General features: G+C 40.1%; 1 protein-coding gene across 2 annotated transcripts in view; it reads left to right on the plus strand.

Moving 5' to 3' along the window:
- The window catches only part of LOC120435685 (sterile alpha motif domain-containing protein 9-like), a 41,414-nt gene extending 21,174 nt beyond the window's left edge, over nt 1–20,240 (plus strand). Inside the window, exons 2-6 of one of the 2 annotated variants that reach the window (XM_039605535.1) lie at nt 4,554–4,655; nt 5,831–5,971; nt 13,015–13,069; nt 13,179–13,247; nt 19,875–20,240. In XM_039605535.1, the coding sequence (XP_039461469.1) occupies nt 5,859–5,971; nt 13,015–13,069; nt 13,179–13,247; nt 19,875–20,120 (483 nt within the window). In that variant the 5' untranslated portion in view covers nt 4,554–4,655; nt 5,831–5,858 and the 3' untranslated portion in view covers nt 20,121–20,240. Of the gene's footprint in view, nt 1–4,553; nt 4,656–5,830; nt 5,972–13,014; nt 13,070–13,178; nt 19,385–19,874 lie in introns of those variants that run through there. The other variant, XM_039605534.1, reaches the window with a different exon arrangement.
- The last annotated feature ends 5,402 nt before the right edge of the window (nt 20,241–25,642 follow it).

Raw genomic sequence — 25,642 nt, forward strand, 5'->3', positions numbered from 1 at the left:
ATAGTCTCGTGTGGTATGTTAACCCTTTCAATTTTGCTTCCCCAGCCCCTATATGCGTGATTTCTCCCACCTGTGCTCTCCTCCTGTGTCTGATTCCCTCCTTACTTCATTGTGTATTTAAGCCCTGTGTTTTTCTCTCTTTGTTGTCCTGTCCTACCACTTCTATGTGCTGTGTTCGTTCATATTTCTAAGTTTCTTAGGGCAGAGTACTGTACAATGATCTCAGTTTTATCTCAGAAATTAAAGGCAGTCTTTATCTTTTTAGGACATCCTTGGAGTTTAACTAATCGGTATGTGTTATCTGGCTTCATGAATAGATAAAATTCATCTGCAAAGCAGTGAAAATGTATGCTGTACCTTCTAATGATACTGCCTAAAAGAGGCATTTATAATGTAAACAGAATCAGTACTAGCACATAATCCATTGGAACGCCATAATTAGGGATGGGTATCGTTTAGGTTTTATCCGATACCGGTGCCAAATCGGTACTTCTGAAACGGTGCCGGTGCTTAAACGGTGCTCGAACCGGTGCTTAAAGAATGGAGAACACAAACTTCGTCCAAAAACCTCTCATGTTTTTATTTTTAGCAGTCTCTTTTTTTCTGCAAAATGATGAGAACCGTAACAACATATAAACATCATCTGTGCAAAGATTTATGTTTTTAAAGTGAAACAGTGAAAATTACAGCGCTGTCAATACATGAATATCCAGACATTGTACAAAAATGTCCAATTCTTGCACACAATTGGACACCATGCCAGTTGATTTTTAGGTATTTAAGAGCAGTCATTAGTTAATTTTATTAACATGCCTAAAATGCTTTTTTTTTAAAATGCGTTTTGAAGAATTAACCACACATTTACATGGTAATGGGCCTTTTCTGCCATGGAACAGCTTAATTGGCCTCTGGCCCTTTAAACTCTGAGGGGCTGTAACTTTGGTTTCTTTTGGTCAATTTGCATGATTGACACCTCTTTTTAATTGTTTGAGCCAATAGAGTCACAGTAACGATGCCACGTTCACGTTCGTCAACCAATCAGATGTTGTAATGCCAAAACCCACGTGGGCCCAAATTTACTGCATGTGACGTCTGTCCAGTCACGTGTCTATAGGTGGGTCTAAAATGGAGGTTGTTGACGGAAAACGACTCTGATGCGGCGAGGTAGGCGTGGTAACTGCTGATAATCACATGGCTACCGGCGAAAATAACGGAGGAAATCTGGACGGTAAGCCAATTTCTGTCTTAGCGCATTCTTGCGCCGCTGTGTGTTTTGTGGTCTTCTTTTGCGGCTCATTCAGTGAATTTTGGTCAGAGTGTGGTGAAACTTGGTGTTTGGAATTGGTGATAGCTCTGGAAGATAACCAGCTTTTCCTTAGCCGGTTACTACATGAAGTCTGGAGAATTTCTGGTTCGCCTTGTTTGTTTAGCGGACTTGTGCGCATTTACATAACTGCTCGTTTAATCATGGCTTGTTTTCGTTGAGTTTGGTGGTTGTAGAAATGGTTTATGTGACATTTTAGCTGAGATTCAGAGGTTTCTGTGGATACCACACATGTCTGGACTTATATTTCTCACCCGTGTTATAACCGATTAAACGTGATCTCCTCCTTTTGCTCATGGTACCGGGGCGTGGGGCTTAAAGCACTTGTTGCAGGCTGCTGAGTTTGCATCTTTTGCTGTGAAGTACAGCCAGACTTTTGACCACTTCGCCCTGGGCATTTTTAATCTGTAGCTCTGCTCTAAAAGAACGTACTGTTAAGGTTCAAAAATATAGGGAAGTAAACACAGGCGGAATGCAAGTAACCACACTGGTCCAAAAGGTAAAGACGATGATTTTTAATGAAAAGACACGTGTGGGAGAATGAGCTGACTCTGTAAGCAGAGAGCCCCACAATCTCATCCTCCGAACATCAAACTACAGTTTTATATGCATCAGAGTATATTTAGTGACGCCCCCTCATTGCGTCATCACAAAACCACAAATGTTCTGTTTGACAACTTGTGACACAATTAAAAGAACATTGCGTCTTCGCACCCCATTTCACCTGCCAACTAGCTCCTCAGAATAACTTTCACTCAGACTCTGGTTTTGGTTTCACTTCCTGCAAAGCATGTAACTTCAAAAACATGTAACTTCCTGTCTTATTTTGGCACAGAGTTACTCTGCGTGGGGCCTTTTCTTTCACCATGCCGTCTGCATATAAACATTTAAGATTATAAATTCAACTCAACAGTTTAAAGTGGTTATAACTGCACCTGTAATAAAAACTTAATTGGGTGCCAATATGTTTAAACATCTAAATGCAATATCACTCTTAATAAATGCGTCAATGCAGATGCTTGTTATATGATTATGATGCAATAGCAATAACAAAATAATAAAAATAAAATTAATAAAATGAAATAATAAAAATGGCAGAAAAATAACACCTCAATTCCTCACAGTACGTACCTGGGCCCGCCTACTATCCTTGTAAAGGTAAAATGATTGGCTAGAATCCAAAGTGTATGACATCTCAAGAAAAAAAAAAAGCACCGAAATAAAGCACCGAAATGTGCGCTGCTTTTCGGTCTGGTTACTACCGTTTATGTAAGAACCGGTGCCGAAACCGGTATCCATCCCTAGCCATAATTAATCTTTGTGTGAAGGCTCTCCATTAACTTGAACAAATTTGGATACATATGATATAAACCATTGCAGTATTATACATCTATTACTTACAGCATTCTCTAATCACTCTAATAAAATATTTCGATCAACTGTATCAAATGCTGCACTGAGCTCTAGCGGGACAAGCACAAAAATTAAGATAAAGTTCTGACAGGGTGAGGAAAGTGTTTTCAAGTTGTGGTGTTGTATTGGAATGCCTGCTTGGTGGCCTGTCTAACATCCCCTGTAATATGAGAGTTGTCCTTTAACTTGGTGATCGTACTAGAGCTAAATCAAAATAATGCTGTAAATTTGTTTTATGGAACCACTTTCCTAATGGCATGGCCCATATCCAGATCAGTCAAATATGATTAGAGCAGATGCCAAATGATCGCTGCAGCTGCATTTATACTCACAGGTGCTGACAATTAGGAGCCAATCAGAACCAGATTTTCAGAAGTGAGTGAAAAACAGAATATGATATTCGGGACTAAAAGATTTGGCAGGTTTTTCATGGGTGCCACCCATACACTCATATCTGCTGCTCAATCTACAAATGCATTCTCCTCACAAATATGGCATAATTTAAGTAGAAATTAATGGATAGATCTCTCAAAAGTGGATTCAGAGCAAAAGAAATCCACCAGCTCTTCATGCTGTTCCATGAAAAGTGACTTCTCTAAAGATTTATCTCCAATGAGGCAATAAAATTGGTTGATGGTTTCTTAGACTGAATATTAAGTCGGTGTTGGTATCCTTTTGCAATCATTCATGAGTTTATTCTGTTCATCCTAACCAGGGCAGCATGGGTGGCTCTGGTTAGGGGCCCTGGCCCCTAATGTTTAACAGAAAGACAGAGATCTCACCTTTTTACTCATGGTAAGCGAGGTGGTTGGTACCTAAGGGATGACTCACAAGATGACAGTCTTGTAGAAAAGGATGTATGGTGTTATGGGCATATTCATTCCAGGCCAGCTGGGAGCTTCAAGTGTTCTTGTTGGAAGATGCAATTCAGTGCAGAGCTGCCTTTAGTTCTTGGTTTGTGTACTCGGCTTGGCTGTTAGTCTGGGGATGGAAACCAGATGATAGACTGACCTTAACACCTAGAGCAGAGCAGAGTTCCCGGTCAGTGAGGGATTGTGCTGTTTCTAATGCTAAGGGTAGCTTGGGCAAAGCAATAACATGAAGAGTTTTGGAGAATGGTAAGTGTATGGCAAGTGCAACTATTACCTGCCAAGGAAGGCAGACAAAGTCAGGAGCTATGTGGGAGCATGGACGACCAATGCTGAGCAGTTGTCTTCATAACCTTGAAAGAGGTTAACCTGAAGACTACAAATGTAGTAGAAATGGAAGTGTAGAAATGGAGCAGGCTGAAACATATTGACAAATATCTTTGACAAGTCATAGCCATCAAAACAGATGCTGGAGGAAGGTTATGGTCTGGTTAATTCCAGGGTGCCACTTGAATTTTACAATGTTAGCCCAGTGTATTACCTTACACCTGACAGATTTGGACATGTTAAGATGACCAGGGGGAGGAAAAAAAGATGGCGCTTGATGTTGCAGGATATGGCCCTGTAGGTGATGTATGGTGAGGGGACTTGCAAAGCTCTGACTGCCTCAGAATTATCCAAATTTCCTCCCTTTCTTCATCTGAAGGATTGATTTTCACCCAAATCACAATACTTTATTAATCCCAAAGGAAATTATGTGCTTAGAATTAATCCAAGACCATAAGAACAGTAACCTAACTAAATAAAATGATACCACATATTATAAAGTTACAAAATACAAGAAACAGTTGAACTATAAATCTCCCAGAATATTACAAGAGATTAAATATATATTATTGACATTGCATTGTAAATTATAAAACTCTATTTTGTTATTTTCAATGCAGAGGATGCGCAAATATGGGTGCTGAGTCCATAACCGGGCTATGGCAGATGCAGCTGTGGGATTAGCAGAGAGAGGAACACAGAGACCCACCAAGATCACACAGGTAAATTCCCATAACAATAATAATAATAGTAATAAGACATGAGTCTAATAGCACACAGTTCAATGTCCAGGCAACAAATTCACTGTTGTTGATTGTTATGTGGCTAGGGTTACACCATTGGTTTTTAACGAGAATGGCAAGCCCCGCTCAGTTTGGCTTACTACTTGCAGCGCTGTCCCTGTGACCCAGAAAAGTGTGGAAGCCTTCCAAACATGTTTTGTCATTGGGAATATCCCTGGTGCATCCAGGGCTGTTCGATATAACGATATATATCGGATGACGATATAAAACGTCTATCCTTTCATTTTACGCTATCGTTTGTTTCGTGGTGTCGCAAAATAAACTGTGTACGGCAATATTTTTTCATCATGTTGATGGTCACTGTAGCGGCTATATTAATTTCTTAAACTTCTCTCTTTCTCTTATATTTAATATAACCACACTTCAGACAGACAAGCACTTGTTTTTATGCGTTGTCGTTAGCAACAACGACGGTAAAACCACGGCGTGTCCGCTTGTTTATTTTCCACATAAACCTTTCACAATAAAGCTCAAGATCCTGTTGAGACTTTTCAAAATAAACTGAATCACGTGAAAGATGCAGAGTATTTACGGATGAGAAGCAAAAAAGAGCCGTCAGGTGCTAAAAAATAAACCTTAGACTCAAACGTTAGAACAGGCTTTTCCCCGCAGCACGCTGTGTAATAAATACTCACAAAGAAAACGGCGGCCGTTACAACCTATGTCTAAAAATGTATCGTTTCATGCATCAGTTAAAACACTCGACTCTAGGTCCATGACGCCCAGCTGGAAACACTTCACACAAGTCGAGCTGCCCGAGATTCACAGAATTTACAGAAAATGTTGCATTTTTGTGATTTATATCTTTATCAGATGATAGATGTCTTAATATCGGGATATGAGATTTTGGTCATATCGCACAGCCCTAGGTGCATCTATGACTTGATGAAGCACATTAAGCTATAGTCCGGATATTCCATTGACTCTGTGGTAGCACTGTTAATTCATCCATATTGTTAGCTAGTAATCGAACGCTCCTGCCAAAGGGCCTTGAGGCAGCTGTTATGAATTAGTGCTAAATAAACTGAAATTAATTTAACTGAAATCAGACAGTAAACCATGCATTCTTTCCTCTCTCATTTCTGTCATTCAAGGAATCCTTCATTTTCTGAGGTGGACAGGATGGATTCAGACTACAAAAAGAAATCTACACTGTCATCTTGCATGTCTCTGAAGAGTAATAGATCAAAGAGCCCACCACCAGATTTAAGCTCTGGGGAAACCATGAAGGACAGGCAAGTCTACGTTTTGCTCTTGTCTATGTCAGTTTAGTGATATAATAACTTGAGAATTTTAATAAATGAAAAGGATTGATTGCATTTACATGGATTGGTTAAAGTGAGATTTGGAAAAGGGGCAAACTCTACTATGAGGCATATTTGTGCAGCATGGGTGAAAAGAATCACTTAATCTGTAATCTATGCTAATACTCCAATATTCATTGTTCTTTGTGGATTTTGTCAAGTTAATTCTACAAGACATAAGCAGATGTTTCACAAGTTTGTATGTCTGATTTCTAACCCTCTTTTATAGTAAATGATCATATAAAGGAGTTTGAGTGACTCTAGGATTATCATATAACTGTAAATTGATGTCTGCTATTGTTGATGTAACCTACCATGACCCCCTACAGCTGCTGTAATCTATTTACTGTGTACTTGTGGCTGGAGTGATGGGGTGGCTATAGCTTAGGTGGTAGAGCAGGTAATCTACTAATGCATGCAATGTATCTAATAGTGCAAGCTCTTTGAGTAGAGTAGCAAAGGGTATAAAAGAATTGGCCCATTTACCAAAGAGTATTACAGTGAACTTCACCAGAGTATTGAAAACTAACCACTTTCACCTTCAGTAGAATAGGACAGTATTTTCATGCAACCTTTGATAAACATAAATTAAGGTTAGAAATTAAAATATACTAACCCTATTCTTCCAATATTTATTTAAAAATGTGTAATTTGAAACATTAAAGACGGGATAACCAGCAGATATATTTTTAGCTCACTAAAAACACCATCTGTGTCAAACTACATAGAAACAGTTTAGGTTGAGTTTACGAGTTGACTTGTTACCAATCATGGCAAATGGTTGCCCCTCCCTGAGCCTGGTTCTGTTTCTTCCAGTAAAAAGGGAGTTTTTCCTTTCCACTTTCGGTTAAGTGCTTGCTCATTGGGGATTATGATTGTTGGCTTTTTCTCTGTATGTATTATTGTAGGGTCTTGAGTCGACTTTTGTATGAATAAAATTGAATTGACAATTGAACTGAATTGTCACCAAAACTTCATTTCCATATGCACTGCAACGCATCACAGGAAAGAAAAGAAAAATAATGTGTTAAAGTTACACCTACACCTTCCTTCTCAGGGGGTCATGGGATGACATTCTGTTTTTACCAAGCGTCCAGGTGTCAAGCAAGTACCAAGGTACTTGTAGCTGTTCTCAGTGTCTGCAATGTTGCCTTCTGGTATTGTGGTCCTGTTACGGGTCCGAAATTGAGGACGAGAGTAAAACAATGATGGTCCAAACGAGGTCAGTCAAACAATTGATTTTAATGAATGCACGCAGCATGGGGAGATGTAAACTGCAAACCATCAGTTGTAAATCCCCACCCAAAAATACACTTCAGATTGTTTTTATATTGTCAGGGTATTATAACGCCCCCTCTTGCGTTTACAAGCACATAATTTGCATCTTAAGAACATTCTTTGCCCCTTGTACAGACAATGATCTATTCTAAGTAATAAATGCAGACACAGAAGTTCCCCTTTCTGGCATCCTCTTTCAAATATGGTGATGATCTCAGGCCTTTGAGGTCCCCATGGACTTGTCCTCCTCTTTGCGTCACCTGTTGCTAGGCAAACTCAAATGCAACAAGAAGCTGAATCCATTCAGGCCTTCACTCAAGCCTGCTTCTTGATTATATGTATTATTACAAATGCTTATTATGTGGTTTAATGCAATGTTAATTAATACAATGATAATGCCAATAATAAATATAAGTAGCAGTAAAATATTCCTTATTCCACAGTCCCTTCAGGTCTGACTACCTTCCCTCTCTTTGTTACCATCCAACTACACTTCCCCCAGTCCATTTCGTAGCCGGTATTTAAGCCAGTCTTGTCTATGACCTTACTGAGGGGTTCAGTTCTATGCAGAACAGCAGTGGGGACAAGTAGATGCCGCACTTGATGACTTGTGCTATGGCAGGGGTGGGCAATCTCAGTCCACGAGGGCCGGTGTCCCTGCAGGTTTTAGATGTGTCCTCGAACCAACACAGCTGATTTAAATGGCTAAATTAGCTCCTCAACATGTCCTGAAGTTCTCCAGAGGCCTGGTAACGAACTAATCATGTGATTCAGGTGTGTTGACCCAAGGTGAGATCTAAAACCTGCAGGGACACCGCCCTCATGATTGCCCACCCCTGTGCTATGGGCTTGAAGTTGGCCTCTAGTGTTGTATGCCACATGCTCAATGGGTCCCTGATGAAGGCTCTTAGGCTCCTGTGATCTTGTATATATTGTTGACCTAGGCATTCCAGGGTTCAGGTGTGGGGCATCAAGTCAAAGGTCTTCTTGTAATCAATCCAGGAATTGCACAGGTTTATCAGTCTCTGGCAACTGCTCTGTCAGCTGGTTCATTTCTACTGGCGGATGCTCATGGTGTCACACTCTGGCTGAGAAGCAGACTGTATGTAGTAAGGAGGAGGACCTAAGCACAGACAAAATGGAATGTAACTTGAGTTAACAAAAGGCAAGCCATTTAATAAGGCTGAATAAATATTACAAAATAAAGGGTAAGGTGAACCAATAAGAAACTAAATACTAACCTAAACTGGGTAAACTAGAATTGAACATTAAAAAAACCTGGGCATGAGTTACATGAGTACGTGGGACATGAAACATGGCAGCCTGGAATCATGGCATGGAACACAACAGACGACCTGACCAGGAATGAACAGAAACACACAGACGGAAAGCACACAGGAGGTGACCAGGGGAAGTGGAGACATATGCTGATTTGAATGAACATAATGATGTCACAGGGAAGAGTAAAATTAAACACATTGAACAAAGAAACACGATTTCCAAAATAAAACAGGAAGCCTAATGAGACACGGACATGAAAACACGAGCTTGACAACATAAGACACGCAGACATGAAACACATGAATGTCGAGGGAGACTTAAACACAGGGGTGAAAACACAAGGGGAATCTAAGAAACAATGAACTATAATGGCAACCTAGGCATAATACAAATGAACTTAGAGAACACCAATCTATATTTAAACTCAAAATGCTGGGTCAAAAGACCCAGGACCGTGACACATGGAGTGCAGTTAGCTTCTTCAACCAGTAGGCGTGAACCATGTCGGGGCCTGCCGCTGTCCAAATGTTCATGCTGGAGAAAATTCTGTTCTAGGATATCTGCCACTGTGGTGGTCAATGTTCCCTCTAAGGTGCGCACGTGCGCAATTGCGCACTGCTGGCACGGTCTCTGCGCACAGAAGATCTCCGTTGCGCACAAAAAAAATCTAACCTGAATTGAAATTAAAATTAATACTTTAACAATTCTGTTTTGCAGTGTTAGTCAGTAAGTGACTGGCTGCTCCTGTATGGGATTAGAACGATGCCACCTTATCCCATAGTCCAGCCAATAATGCGATTCACATTCGTGATATACGCGCGCTAATCAACGTCGTTGACAGGCTATGACAGCGTCCTTATGTGCCGATACCGTGTTTTAGCTAGTAAAGCGGCGTGGCTGATGTGGAGTGAAGCCACGTTAATGACAACGTGTACAACCATTGGAGACGTGAGCAGGACAGACGGAACAATTGACGGAAAAAGTGTGGACTTTATACCAGTTTTTAAATTGTGTTGATAGGCCACGTAAAACCAGAGTTATGATAAAAATATATCCAATGTTTGGTTTTCATCCTGAATACTATCGTTGTTTATATTTACTGTGGGAAGAAAGCGGTAAAACGCAGGCGTTTTATAAGGAAAAGCGCTCAAAAGCGCCTCCGCCTGTGAGCAAAAACAAAACCAAAAGCCCCCACCCTTTCCTATTGGTTTAAAAATGTACCATGTCAACCAATCAAAAATGATATGGCAACGTGGCATCTAGTTGTTTAGGAAGGGGGAAGTTTTAGGAGTGACGGCGGTGTTTTAAGATGTGAGAGATTTGTGACGTTTAGCGCAAATCTTGTGTAGTTAGTGTGTAGTGTAGTCAATAGTTTTGTTGTGTGTGTCAGAACAATGAGGGGACTGCTGAATGTTACAGGTGTTACAGGAGTGATACATCTCCTGTTGTCACGCCTGCAGGTATCAGGCTGTTGTTCTCCTTTATCTCATAGTGGACAGAAATTATTTTTTGGAGTGGCACAAATAATTTGTGTGGCATCAAATTTGATGCAGAACACCTGATTGTTCTGTAAATAGTTTGAAATGTTTATTTTAAAAAACGCCTTGGCTGCATTTTTAGGTAAACAGCTGCAGAAAAACTTTGTTTGCATAACTCAGTTACTTTTTTGAGGAAGTTACTATATAATTAATTGCCCAACATTGGTCATTATATACTGTATTTTGCAGACAGAGAGTTACAGGACTCTCTCCCAGACCACAGACTCATAATACAAGTCAGAGCTTTATGAAAAAAAAAAAAGAAGTTTTGTTTTCAAAATTGCATTTCAAGTTATTTTTACTTCCAATATTGTTTATATACTACACAGGTCGTGAACAAGATTTTTTTTTTTAACTTTCATTGTAAGTGGGCTAAAGCACAATTAAAAGTAGTCTAACATAAATGTAAATGCTGTAATTTGATTATTTTAATAAACCATGTAACTTGGATGGATTTGATGCTGGCGTGACCACAGTGCACACGTCTGATGTCGCTCACAGTGGTCCAAGGGATCGCTCAGGGAGTTTGTGTGTTCGCTCAGACACATTAAATATTTGAGGGAACATTGGTGGTGGTTACTGGACCCTGTTCAGGGAGGTTGCTGTGGTCTGCTCTTGGATCAACTAGACACTGAGTATTGCCATTATGGGTTGCATCCTTCTCCCATATCCTCTTCTATTATTGCTCCATCACCAGCCTTGGTGGTGCTGTTCTCATATTTTTCCCCTGCCACTGAGGGTATACCTTGGATGTACACCTTGTCAAGCTACTGGCCAAGGTCCCAAACAAACAGTGATGCTAAACATGTTTTTGTTTTGTGTTGGTGCTTATAAACTAGAGCAGGGCGATATGGCCAAAAATATTTATCACGATATACATTTGAAAATTTGTGATAACGATATAACTGACGATATAATTGATGCGAGACAAAATACAACTCCACAACTTTACTAGCGCAAAAAAAAACAAAAACATCCATTTATTTTCACTTAAACAAGCGGCTGTTTTTTTTTATATGCATTAAAGCTATATAAAAATTTAACAGTGCAAATGCAAATTCCTTGCTGAAAGTTTAACCAAAAGGCATTTCCAGTAGAAATGGGCTGACATATCCTGAGCATAACCATGTATAATATCCACTGAAGTTAAAAAGAGGTGCTTTGCAACATTAAACTGCAGTGTGCCAAATAAAAAGCCAAATATGTATTTTTTCGGACCATAAGGTGCACGGGATTATAAGGCACATTAAGCTTAAACAAAGCAGTCAGATAAATCAAACCTTATTCAACTCATTCTTCTTGCTTCCTCCACTTCTGTACCATTGATTCATTAATGCTGTATTCTATCACAGCTGCTCTATTCCCGTGTTGTTGCAGTATATTAATGACTAACCTCATATTGTGGATTGATTATCTCAGTTGTTCTCCTGACTGAAGTTTGGTCCCTTTACAGCATCCTGCCATGCGATTGCATTTGTCCCTAACCACCAGGAACCCTCGCGTTAACTTTTATCGAGTGGAAAAAGGTTAGCGTTCATCCTCCAGCTTCACTGTTTATGTTATGCTAACATAGCTGTGTCGCTAGCGATCACGTAGCACATCATTATATACCACCTAGCCCAACTTCAGTAACCCTACAAACGTCACTGCTGTTTAGTTTCCTGTCTTCATTTATGTTGGAAGTGATAGCAGAGCTGTACGTTTGGACTTTTTCAGAAGTCTCTCAGTCAGAACATGCTATATCATGCTTAGGTAACTAGCGAAACTAGCAAGCTAACTTCCGCTAGCTTCCTGCTAACTTCTAACTCCGTTAAATGTAATAAATTCTGTTTTCATGGATGCCAGGATGTTGAACACCTGGTAAAGCAGCAATGCTGATCGTTTTATTAAAGATGAAAGAATTTAGGCAGTTTTTAACCCTCAGTGATGCTGTGTGTTTGTTTGACTTTGGGACCTTAAGCGGACGGAGTTTAGGACCCAGGTTACTCCCAGATTTACGAGCACCTTAGTCCGACAAATATGGCAATAACGACGGCCGCTTGCATGTTCTACAAAAAAATGTGCTTTGTTGTGTATCTGATGGACAAACCACCAAACCAGTTCCACATCACTGAAGTTGCACCATTTTTACAAACCAATTCTGGTTCATCCGTTTCACTCAACAATCGGCCATGTGCGTATGAAAACAAAGGCACTGCGCATGCGCGTTTTACCCATATTCTATCGCGATATTTCATTTTCTTATCGTTGCCTAACATTGTACCGGTATTACCGTGAACGGTATAATATGGCCCAGCCCTATTATAAACAGCTGTTTTTATGTGCCTGCTAAACTGAAGTCACCAGTAAATATCACTGTCTTTATGGTAAAAGGCCTGTATTTGTATAGCACTTTACTAGTCCCTAAGGACCCCAAAGCGCTTTACACATCCAGTCATCCACCCATTCACACACACATTCACACACTGGTGATGGCAAGCTACATTGTAGCCACAGCCACCCTGGGGCGCACTGACAGAGGCAAGGCTGCCAGACACTGGCGCCACCGGGCCCTCTGACTACCACCAGTAGGCAACAGGTGAAGTGTCTTGCCCAAGCACACAACGACCGTGACTGTCCAAGCCGGGGCTCGAACCAGCAACCTTCCGATTACAAGGCGAACTTTAACAGTGCAAATGCAAATTTGCACTGTTAATGGCTCACGATCGCATCAAGGCGATCGAGATTATTCATCATTATTGTTGCTGTTGTCAAGTAGTAGTTAGTAATTTTAAAAATGTGTTTGGCATGTCTAGAATGTCTAGAAAATTTTACGTATTGAATAAAATAATTACATAAATCACTTTATAACTTTTTATAATTGTTTTCTTTTCAAAGGAATGCAGTTCCACCTGGAGCAACACTCCCTCTTAGTGGGCAATGGGAAAAAACTGTATGTTAAAATTTTCTAATCCTAATTCTAGTAGTTTCTGTTTGGAAAAAAAATATTAATGTTCATTGACCTAACATCAATTTTGCTTTTACTTTCATTTGGTGTGCAGGGAGAATGTGACCTCAGGCTACCGACACTAATTGAAGACTGGACCAGAGAACATGTGAAAGATTGGCTGGTGATTACACTCAGGGTACCAAATCATGTTGCACAGAGCCTCTATGAACAAGAATTTTCAGGGGCTTGCTTGGCCTCCTTTGAAAAACAAGACTTGTTAGACTTAGGTGTGCCACCTGCTCCAGCAATACAAATCATAAAACAAGTCGAGAAATTAAGGAAGCATTCAGAAACATTTAATTTAAGTGCAAGATTATCAGAGAGTTATTACACTGATGAATTTGTTGAAACTAAAACGGTGTCATCAGATTCAGGAATCCAAAGCGAAAGTTCTGTAGTTGAAGACATGTTGCAGACAGGAAGAGACAGAATAAGATCAGTAACAGATCAGAACACAAGGGCCGATACACAGTTGCATAAGGAAAATACTGACAACACAACAGAGCTACAATTTAGGAGACAAGTATGTCAAATGCGTCCCTTTGACAAAAATAATTTCTCCACATTCTACATGGAAAATGACATTTTTCCACCTGCAACTGGTCCAAGTAATCTCCTTGACCCAATCCACGAGTACCAGCTTCTGCCTAATGCAACTGAAGCAGATGAAAGAGAAATCTTATATGAATTCACAAGAGAAGTGTTTAGCTTTGCTGCAAGCTGCATGAATTCACGAACCAACGGAACTATTCATTTTGGAATCAACAACCAACAAGGACCACAACATGGTCAGGTTATTGGACACACAATCACCTCTTTCAATAAGTATATTGAGGCATTTGAATTATCAGTGAGTGAATATTTTGAAGAACAACATGTAAATGCTGCTAGAATGTGCATCAGACCTCCTAAATTTATACAAGTTTGCTATCAAGATGGAACAACTTCAGACAAATGGGTGATTGAGGTTGATGTAGTTCCAACATATTCAGAGACTCAGCACATTCTTTTTTATACTCAACTGAGTATTACTACAGCAGAAACAACTCAGCAATGCAAAACTGAATGCCTGTTTGTCAGGGATGGCTCAAGGTCAATCAACATTTTAGCAGACACAAACCCTCGGGTGGTTCAAGAGGAAATGAAAAGCTTGACAGAGAAAGTGAAGCACTGGGCGTCAGCACGCAAGTCAGCAGAAGAAAAGGATGAGAAACTCCCACCACAAGGCCACCAGGGTCAAAGACTAAAGCAGCTCATAACCCGTGGAAGAGATTCTTTTGATAATTCCCTGCAAGTCATTGTGGTTACTGACAAATGCCATTCAAGTCAACTGGAGCACTTGGATTTTCTAAGTGAGATGAAGTTGTTTGCTGTTCTTGAGTTTGACCCAGAATCTGATGTAAAGGGAACATGTAGTTTTTACAGAAGACACCACATAGCCAATCTGCACTACCCACGAATGTATACCACTCAAGACAGTTTGACTGCAACCATTAGAAAGCTAAACTTGTTTAAACAAACAAGCTGGGTTTTCTGCAATGGAAAGGTAAATGAAGATAGCGCCGCAGACAAGCCTCTCGCACCCAGTGAATGGCTTAAGAGACGCTCTGGTGATATCAGCAACTTGATATCTCTGCTTTGTAAGCCAGATTTGCTTTCCAAGGATAGACTGCTGGTGATATTTATTCTTCACTCTGCAGAAACGGACATCTCAAGCCCTCTTCTGGAGACATTCTGTGCCATCTATCGCACACTAGAAGGAGCTGATAATATTGTGTGCATATGCAAAGATGCCAGTATATTCACTGAGTGGAAAAGGCTGATTGAGTCTCGTTGTAAGGAAGACATCACCAGTAAATGCATTTATGAATTAAGTCTGAATGAAATATCCAGCACCATCAAAAAACTCAAAGAACCTCAAACACAGTCCTCCCAGAGATACTTGCCATCCACAGGTTCAAGCTCAGTCCAACTGACAAGAAAAGATGAAGAGCTTTTCACTGCTTTGGACATCTTGTGTGAAAATGAATGTGAGAACACAGAAATTGAAACAATGGATTCTTTTCAAGGGTTTAAGAAGAAAACAGAGGAAGATTTTTACAGAGGAGGACAAGTTACATGGTGGAATTTTTACCTTTCTGTGCCTTTCATCAGGCGAGACAAATACAATGAGCTATATGACTTGATCACACCTGTCCAAGGCTACACATCTTCATGTGTAGTAATAAATCTATTCCATCACCCAGGATGTGGCGGAACAACTTTAGCAATGCATGTCCTTTGGGAGCTAAGAAGAAAATTCAGATGTGCTGTTGTTAAAAACAACATGGAAAATAATAATGAAATTGCTTCCCAAGTCATGAATCTTGTGATATATGGCAAACAGGAACAGCCAGGTTATGTCCCTGTTCTTCTCTTGGTGGACAACTGGGAAGATGTAACAGACCTAAAACAGTGCATCCTGAATGTTGCCAGTAATCGAAAACAACATAACAGTCCCATGGTAATTATACTGAACTGTGAGAGGACCCAATTTCCATATGAGAGCTCCAGAAACAGCCACTTTGAAAATGTGTTCATGACAAACAAGTTGTCAGCTAAAGAGCAGAATTTGTTTTCTGGAAAACTTGAACAGCTCAAAATTGACCATGAGAAACCTGAAACTTTCTATGCCTTCATGATCATGACAAATAACTTCAGTGAGGCTTACATTACAGATCTGGTGAGCAACACTGTTAAAGATCTTGACAGTACTACCCAACAGGGTCAATTATTGTCCTTCCTAGCTTTGCTGAACACTTATGTCAATGGATCCTACTTGTCCTTGTCTCTGTGTGAAGAACTAGTGGGCATAAAGGATGCCCTGTACAAGCGAGAAACTCTTGATGACAAAATGAATCCCTATTCCACACTGCTGATAACCTTCACCATCGAAGAACATGGCACCTATCAAGCAGTGCGATTCTTGCACCAGATGATTGCAAGTAAGTGTCTTAAAGTTCTTAATCAAAAACATAAACTTTCTCTGTCTGAGATAACCATCAACATTTTGCACTGTGACAGAGTTTACGAGTCATGCATGGGAAAGGATTTTCTGGTCCAAAACATTCAGAGCATGCTCATCACACGCCACAGAAAAGAACAAGGAGATGACAAAGACACACTGTTTTCTCCTTTAATTGAAGAAATATATGCTGAGGAAGGACCTGACAAAACCAAAGAAGTCTTAGAAAGAGCCACAGTGAGGTTTGACAGAAGTGCAACACTGCCGCAAGCACTGGCAAGATATTTCTACTTGAAAGAAGAAGACTTCACATCAGCCCTGCGTTGGGCTTTGGATGCACAAAGTAAAAACCAAAATTCCTACATTGCAGATACAGTTGGACAAGTTTATAAGAGCCACCTCAAAAAGAAAATCCAAAATTCTCTAACTCCTGAAGAATATGATGAATGCCTAAGATTGGGTGTCAAAGCTGTAAAAGCATTCCAGGAGTCACAGGAGCTTGCTAAAGCAGATGAACAAGTAGATCCTTTTGATCTGCATAGCAGAAAGAGATCAAAGTCCTACAATACATCAGGCTATGTTGGAGAGACAGAAGTAATGATTATCCTTCTTGACATCATTAAAGATCTTCCCCTCTCTGGTGTCAGTGGCAGATATAAAAGAGATAAAATGCTTCAGTTTCTCAAAGGGCACCTTGAAGAGAAAAATCTATATGATTACAGCAACACAACTGCCAATGAATTTGTGGCTGTACTGGCAGAACACAAGAAATTTCTCATCTCCTTGAGGCCAAGGCTGAAGGAAATTTTCAATTTTTTTGAGAATTATTTTACATACCTAAAGCCTAGGTCAAAGGAAAGGGAAATGACTGATGAAAGAAGTAAACGAAAAGTATCTGAGTACTTCAGAAAGTACATACAAGTCTTCAGTACTTCAGATGAGGAGAAAGCATCCGAAAAGGCCAGAAACCCTAATCTAAGTCTCAGGCAGGAAATACTGGACCAGAAGTTCTATCTGGAAACAAAGCGTGCGGACACATTTGCTGGAATTTTGCAGTGCTTGACTGATAAACATGGTACTGAAATGGAGCACATTGTCAGAAAATGGACATTTATCTATGACAATTCATCATCTGTCTCAGATAAAGTAAACTTCATTTTGGCAAACATAGTCTTGCAAAGCATCAAGCCATCTTCAAAGTTGGTAAAAAAATATGAAGACCTAGTTGAACTTCTGAATGAGGAACTGCAAAAAGAGGGCACCCAATCAAATCTAACAGAACTGTACTACCTCTCCATGCTGCTCCTGTGGCCTACAAAAGACAAAAAGCTTGCAAGCGTTGCAGCATGCCAAAATATCAGCACATATATCACAGCAGCCAAGAAATCCTTTCATCGGCGCTTCTCTTACATGTTTCCAGCAAGGAGTACTATAGCTCATTTCTTTCTTGGAAAATCCAGTGGACTAAAGCGAATAGTTTCTAAAGCAAAACTTGATCAAATTCTGGATCGTGTTTCAAAACAAGACTCTTCCAGTAGTGAGAGTACTCATTCACGAAAGCATCATCATCTTTGGCAGAGTGGTGCAGCATGGAACCGGCCAGAGGTGCAGGATGAGCTGTTAAGGATAAAAGGGAAATCAGAAAATGGTGAAATTTATGTTAACTATGGAGCCAACCTAAAAATATTGGTGCGCCCAGTTTACTTGGGTGACATTCGAAGTGGATACAGCCAGGAGGAAGTATCCTTTTACCTTGGATTTACTATGGAAGGCCCAGTAGCCTATAATGTAAAGTATGTAAATGACCAGTGAATGTAAAAACAAAATGTGCTATGGAATACTGTTTCCTTGTCTGGCAACAGAACAAGTGACGTGGGAAGAAAATCCAAGAGAAGAGGTTCAGTAGAGAGAAAAAAATGGCTACAATAATGAAATAGACTAATTTTGCAGTATCATAAATGCTTTAAGATAAAAATTATTATTTGATAGCCTAGGTAAAACCAGAAATACGATTAACAAAATATACAGTCCTTTTATTCTAAATACTACTGTCACGTTTAGACAAGGGAAGAAATGGTAAAAACAGTGCTTTTTAAGCACCCAATGAATCATGAGTGTCTTGTTCACAGAAATTAAAACCGCCATTTTTGAAACCCAGCACTGGGGGAAATGGCTACAAAAAACAACACGATGTTCCCTTGAGTCTGATGAAAAGCTACAGACAGATGGTGTGGGAAGCTCAAACAGGTTGCTATGATGACAACCACACATTAGGTACTGGCTATCCGTGGCGGGTCAATCTGAGTAGGTACCAATTGGAAAGGCTGGCTCTTTAAAAAGTGAGTAAACTTTTTTTGTACCTAAAATTGATAAGCTTTCTTAATATAAATTCAATGCAGTGTGATGTAGATTATCAAAAAATGTGGTCAGTTTCATCAATGTTCCATGTGTTTCTTTTATGAGCTATAACTATCGAAGTTGTGTTCTAATGACATCTTGCTGGTATGAATAACAACAAAAATTGTCATATTTGGCAAATATTTAAATTTCAGCTTTAGCCTACAAAGAAAAAAAATGCAATTTATAGGATTATTTTATTGTTTCTGGTGGATGGATGATGGACATTGTTTTAAAGTTGTAAATGTTTCTCTTTTGACATATTTTTTTTGTGGAAACTTGAAGCTTGAAATGTTTTATTCTACAATGTATAACTGACTAAAGGTATGAAGCTGACAAACAGACAACAAACGGGGAAGGAAACCACTCTAACCTTTCTCACTCTTTCTTCAATTACACTCCTGATTGGGAAAGTGTCTAGACAGCTGTGCTAGGAGCACTCTGTGAACATTAAACATTAAAACACACATGTCAAATTCAACAGAAAAAGAGCAAACTATACCAGATCCATCAACGTGTGATGGATTGAAATATGCACAGAAGTGTTGAGCCAAAGACACCAAGTGCGAAAAATTAAGAATAGAAAAAAAACAATCTACTACTTTACAACAGCGTTGTTATAAATGTTTTTACATGGAGTGAATGCATTTTGGTGTACTTGGGTCATCTGTTAAATGTACTTATGTGTTGGAATAAGTCTTCAAAAAGCAAAGGGGATGGGATTCTATGGCATGTAGCATATGTATAAGGTGACACATGTAATTTGCATTACTGTAAGGTAAACTTGGACTAATGACATGTATTTTTACTGAATGAGATGAGTTTGATGATTAAAAGCTTTAGCATTAGCAAAAGCATACTTAATTGTGGCCTTTTCTTCTTATGTCTATATCTTGATTCCTCTGGGACTGGAGATCACAGCCAGACATTAGTTTCATCATCGCCCCCCCAAAAAAGAAACAAAAACCCCCAAAACAGCAAAAACAATAAGCAAGTAAAGAAAATGCCTTCAGAGATCACAACTTTTCTTTTTATTTTCATAGGTCAATGTTTCTTGAATATGTGCATCTACAATACACTACCATAAACATAATACTACAGTGTATTTGTCATGATCTGTGTGAGTCTGAGTAATTTTCCACAGCATCGGCTCTCCTCCCCTTGGTGGAGCCCTCCTTGCTCCTCCCTGCTCCTCACGTGTTGGCAATTACTCCAGCAGTATTTATGACCAGCGCTCACAATGAACCTGCGCCAGATTGTCTGCTTACTATAGTCAGTTCTCTGCCTCACATTTGTATCTTGTGTTCCTCAGCATGTTTTGCTTAACCCTCTTTTCCTGTTCTCTAGTCGGCACCTGCTACATCTTCCAGCTCTTGCCATAGTCACGCCTCAGGATTCTGGTTTGCTGCTGCTGGTAAAACTCACTCTCGCAAACTGCCATCCTCACCTGCCTGCCTCCCTGCGCACCCACATTGCATTCTGTACTCACCCGTATCTAGTTCACCTCCTCCTCCAGCTAATCTCCACCTGCAGCCACTGTTCCTGTCCGCTATAGATTCCATCGCCCCATTCCTGGCCCTGCTATTCCTGTGACCTGACTCAGCTTGTATTCTGGCCTTTCTCATAATACCTTGTCTTACTCGCTGTTGCATTTAGTTGTAGTTCAGCTTTCTCTGTCAAAGACTCTTGTAAAATAAATTTCTGTTAAAGTCACTCAGCATCCGTTTTTTGGTCCCTGGCAGTATTAAACTGTTTGAAGTACTTCCACAAACAATGTCATACCCCAACCATACCCATCTTTTTCTTTTTGTGGCTTTCATCAAAAACTCTGCCCCTGGTGGACAATGTGTTGCCAAAAGTGATTTTAGGAGAAAACCAAATAATTTTACATGCATGCATAAATGTTAAAATAACACATTTAACAGATTTGACTGTACATGTATCAACTCTTGTAAAATTCATGATTGCTTTGAGGTGACTAAATTGAAGTTAACTGTTAAATGTTGAAGTTAACTACAACAAGACAGCTCCTTGGAAAACCACATATTTTAAATACAATGAGGGTTTCTACAGAGAAAAAACATGATTGTGCCATGAGCTCCCCAGTGTCACCCATTGTAGCCAACCTTTACATGGAGGAATTGGAAAGAAAGGCTTGTGGCTGTTTTAAAGGGACAGCACTTAGTCACTGGTACAGATACGTGGGCTGTGTCCCAATTCAGGGTCTGCACGCTTGAAGTACGCATTTCAAGTGCGAGTACGTCACCGCCATGCGACGACGGCTGTCCCAATTCAAAGTGTACTTCAAATGCATACTCCAAATGCGCCGTCGATTTCCCCAAATATCAAGCGTGGTCCGGTGCACGCTTCGTGGCCCCATATATCCCACAATCCATAGCGCGGCAGTGGGTGTGGATAATTTTGCCGCAAAATACGGCAGAAGGGAGCGGCCGAAGAGTGAACTGTCAAAAGTAAGTACTGAATATTATGTCACTTATTTATGTGCGAATGTTTAAGAACATTAAAACATTACTGTTGGCCACATGTCGGCAAAGTTATGTGACGTTAGTGATGTTTGTACTTTCAGCGGTAACTTGGTTTTAAAGCCTCTACGTCTAAATATATATATAGTCGACCTTAATCTTACAGAGAATCTGATGATTTTATGGATAATTAAAGTCAGTCATATATCCACAAACACAACAAGCTGAAAGTCAGTGATGCTGCTCGGTTTGCAGTCCTGAATATGACGGCACAAGCAGGATTCACTGCACTGTTAATGTTAGCTATGTTATATTGCTGCCTCTGTTCGGTGGTGTCGAGCCAAACGGACTTTAACGTGTGTTTGAACGAGCTGACGGTTCACTCGTTAAGCTGAAAGAAAGATGCTTTAATCACAGGAGTCACGGATGTGTCCACTGTACCATCTGGAACTCTTCTTGTTTAGCACTCGTAATAACACAAACACTAAATCCTCCTTCTCTTGTGCTGTTTTGTAGCAGTGTATACACCTGAGACTGTCACCTGTCTGTCTGTCCTGCACTCTCTCTCTGTTTCTTTCTCTCTGATTGTGGAATAAAAGTATGAACATGTATTTATAAGTTACACTTGTGTTTGAATCCTGCAGCTTATCACACATTTGATTTCCATGTGTGACAACTGCAAGTGTCCAGAGTGAGGACAGACTGAGGGACCCACTGCTGCACATCATCTGTGAGGCTTTGCACCCCTGATGATCCACCAGGACAAACTCAGCAGTGTGTGAGGAAGAGGAGGAGGAAGAGCCAGCAGCAGCTGACAGATGGAGAGAATAGACAGACTGTTCCCTGTTTGTGAAGGACTGCTAGGAAAGTTTAACATAACTAATTGTCTGTCCTGAATCAGTCTTATTAGGTAATGTTCAAATAATGTTATCATTAGCAACAAGTTTAATATTCAGAAACCTAAAGTATGTATCAGCAGCAGAATGGAGCTAAAAATAAATGTTTGTTTCACTTCTATTCAATTCAATTCAATTCAATTCAATTCAATTTTATTTATATAGCGCCAAATCACAACAAAAGTCGCCTCAAGGCGCTTTATATTGTACAGTAGGTAGCACAATAATAAATACAGAGAAAACCCAACAATCATATGACCCCTATGAGCAAGCACTTTGGCGACAGTGGAAGGAAAAACTCCTTTAACAGGAAGAAACCTCCAGCAGAACCAGGCTCAGGGAGGGGCGGCCATCTGCTGCGACCGGTTGGGGTGAAAGAAGGAAAACAGGATGAAAGACATGCTGTGGAAGAGAGACAGAGATTAATAACAGATATGATTCGATGCAGAGAGGTCTATTAACACATAGTGAGTGAGAAAGGTGACTGGAAGAGAAAACTCAAAGCATCATGGGAATCCCCGGCAGCCTACGCCTATTGCAGCATAACTAAGGGAGGATTCAGGGTCACCTGGTCCAGCCCTAACTATATGCTTTAGCAAAAGGAAAGTTTTAAGCCTAATCTTGAAAGTAGAGATAGTGTCTGTCTCCCAATCCAAACTGGAAGTTGGTTCCACAGAAGAGGGGCCTGAAAACTGAAGGCTCTGCCTCCCATTCTACTTTTAAATACTCTAGGAACAACAAGTAGGCCTGCAGTGCAAGAGCGAAGTGCTCTAATTGGGTGATATGGTACTACAAGGTCATTAAGATAAGATGGGGCCTGATTATTTAAGACCTTGTATGTGAGGAGCAGGATTTTGAATTCAATTCTGGATTTAACAGGAAGCCAATGAAGGAAGCCAAAACAGGAGAAATATGCTCTCTTCTAGTCCCTGTCAGTACCCTTGCTGCAGCATTTTGGATTAACTGAAGGCTTTTCAGCGAGTTTTTAGGACATCCTGATAATAAAGAATTACAGTAGTCCAGCCTGGAAGTAATAAATGCATGAACTAGTTTTTCAGCATCACTCTGAGACAGGATATTTCTAATTTTAGAGATGTTGCGCAAATGGAAGAAAGCAGTCTTACATATTTGTTTAATATGTGCGTTGAAGGACATGTCCTGGTCAAAATGACTCAAGGTTCCTCACAGCATTACTGGAGGCCAAGGTAATGCCATCCAGAGTAAGAATCTGGTTAGATACCATATTTCTAAGATTTTCAGGGCCGAGTACAATAACCTCAGTTTTATCTGAATTAAGAAGCAGAAAGTTAGCGGCCATCCAGGTCTTTATGTCTTTAAGACATTCCTGCAGTTTAACTAATTGGTCTGTGATACCTGGCTTCATGGATAGATAGAGCTGCGTGTCATCTGCATAGCAGTGAAAATTTATGCTATGTCTTCTAATGATGCTGCCTAAGGGAAGCATGTATAATGTAAATAGAATTGGTCCTAGCACTGAACCCTGTGGAACACCATAATTGACCTTAGTGTCTGAAGAGGACTCTCCATTTACATGTACAAATTGGAGTCTATTAGATAGATATGATACAAACCACTGCAGCGCAGTACCTGTAATACCTACAGCATGTTCTAATCGCTCTAATAGGATATTATGGTCCACAGTATCGAACGCAGCACTGTCAGAGGCCATAAGAAGATCATTTGTAACCTTCACTAAAGCTGTTTCTGTGCTGTGCTGAGCTCTGAAACCTGACTGAAACGCTTCAAATAAGCCATTCCTCTGCAGATGATCAGTTAGCTGTTTGACAACTACTCTTTCAAGGATTTTTGATATGAAGGGAAGGTTGGAGATTGGCCTATAATTAGCTAAGACAGCTGGGTCTAGAGATGGCTTTTTAAGTAAAGGTTGAACTACAGCCACCTCGAAGGCCTGTGGTACATAGCCGATTATTAGAGATAGGTTGATCATATTTAAGATTGAAGCATTAATTAATGGCAGGACTTCTTTGAGCAGTTTTGTAGGAATGGGGTCTAAAAGACACGTTGATGGTTTGGAGGAATTAATTATTGAAGTTAACTCAGAAAGATCAATTGGAGAAAAAGAGTCTAACTTAACATCGATGGTACTAAAAGTAGCTGTAGATAATGTTACATCTGTGGGATGATTATTGGTAATTTTTTCTCTAATGATAAAAATTTTATTTGTGAAGAAGTTCATGAAGTCATTACTAGTTAACGTTAAAGGGATTGTTGGCTCAGTAGAGCTCTGACTTTTTGTCAGCAAGGCTACAGTGCTGAAGAGAAACCTGGGGTTGTTCTTATTTTCTTCAATCAGTGACGAATAGTAAGATGTTCTGGCTTTTGGAGGGCTTTCTTATAAATCAGCAAACTATTTCTCCAGGCTAAATGATGATCCTCTAAATTTGTGACACGCCATTTCCTCTCCAGCTTACGAGTTATCTGCTTTAGGCTACGTGTTTGAGAATTATACCACGGAGTCAGGTACTTCTGATTTGAGACCTTAGTTTTCACAGGAGCTACAGTATCCAGAGTCGCACGTGAGTGAGGAGGCAAAATTATTAACAAGATGATCGACCTCTGTTGGAGTAGCGTTCAGATAGCTGCTCTGCTCTATGTTGGTATAGGGCATTGAAGATGATAACAGTGGGTGGATTATATTCTTAAACTTAGTTACAGCACTTTCAGAAAGACATCTACTTTGATAAAGTCTACTCTCCACTGCTGTGTAATCAATTATTGTAAATGTAAATGTTATCAGGAAATGATCAGACAGCAGAGGGTTTTCAGGAAACACTGTTAAATGTTCAGTTTCTATGCCATATGTTAAAACAAGATCTAGAGTGTGATTAAAGTGGTGGGTGGGTTCTTTTACATTTTTTTTTTTTTTGTCATTGTTTTTATTGCAGTTTTTCCTTTTTTCCCTTTAACAAGGCAGTGTCTGTGACATCAGACACAAAACAACAAAACAGTGCAAACACAAAACGCACACAACAGCTCTTAAATATGGCATAATACAAGAGGTGGTGGGTTATTCTTACAGCGCTCGGGTGTTGATCACGTGCGCAACAGTCCTTTTAATAAGATGGCGGAAAGGTCTGGTCCGATATAGTCCTAAAAAGGGTGCCACACTCTGTAGAACTGACCCACACTGTGGTGTATAACGTTGGTGAGGTATTCTAGAGGAATCATTTCCTACATTATTTTGCGCCAGCCACAGACAGTGGGAGTCTTATCACTGACCCATTGCAAGAGGATATTTTTCCTGGCTGCAAATGTTAGAATGTTATACAGTCTTTTGTTGGCTGCTGCTTTTAGGTGGTCACTTGGAAAACCTAGAATCAGGGATATAGGGTCCATCTCTATATCGACGTGGAAGATTCTCCCCATTTCACCTGTAATTTCAACCCAGTATCTTTGAAGTTTGTGACAAAACCAAAAGCAGTGAGTTAAAGTCCCCACATCAATTTTACACTTGAGACACATAGGGGAAAGAGAGCGGTTGAAGAGGTGCCTGCGGTGAGGGGATATATGTAATCTGTGTAAGATCTTAAATTGTATTGCTCTTGTCCAAGTACAAATTGAAATCTGTTTTGCAAGAGACCAAATGGTATCCCACTTTTCTTCGTCTATGGTTGCCGACAGCTCCCTCTCCCACACACCTCTGACCCCCTGCGCATCAGTGGTAGTCAAACCGTTAAGTACATGGTAAAATGAA

The sequence above is a fragment of the Oreochromis aureus genome, linkage group 22 (genome assembly GCF_013358895.1).
Source record: "Oreochromis aureus strain Israel breed Guangdong linkage group 22, ZZ_aureus, whole genome shotgun sequence".
Lineage (NCBI taxonomy): Eukaryota > Metazoa > Chordata > Actinopteri > Cichliformes > Cichlidae > Oreochromis > Oreochromis aureus.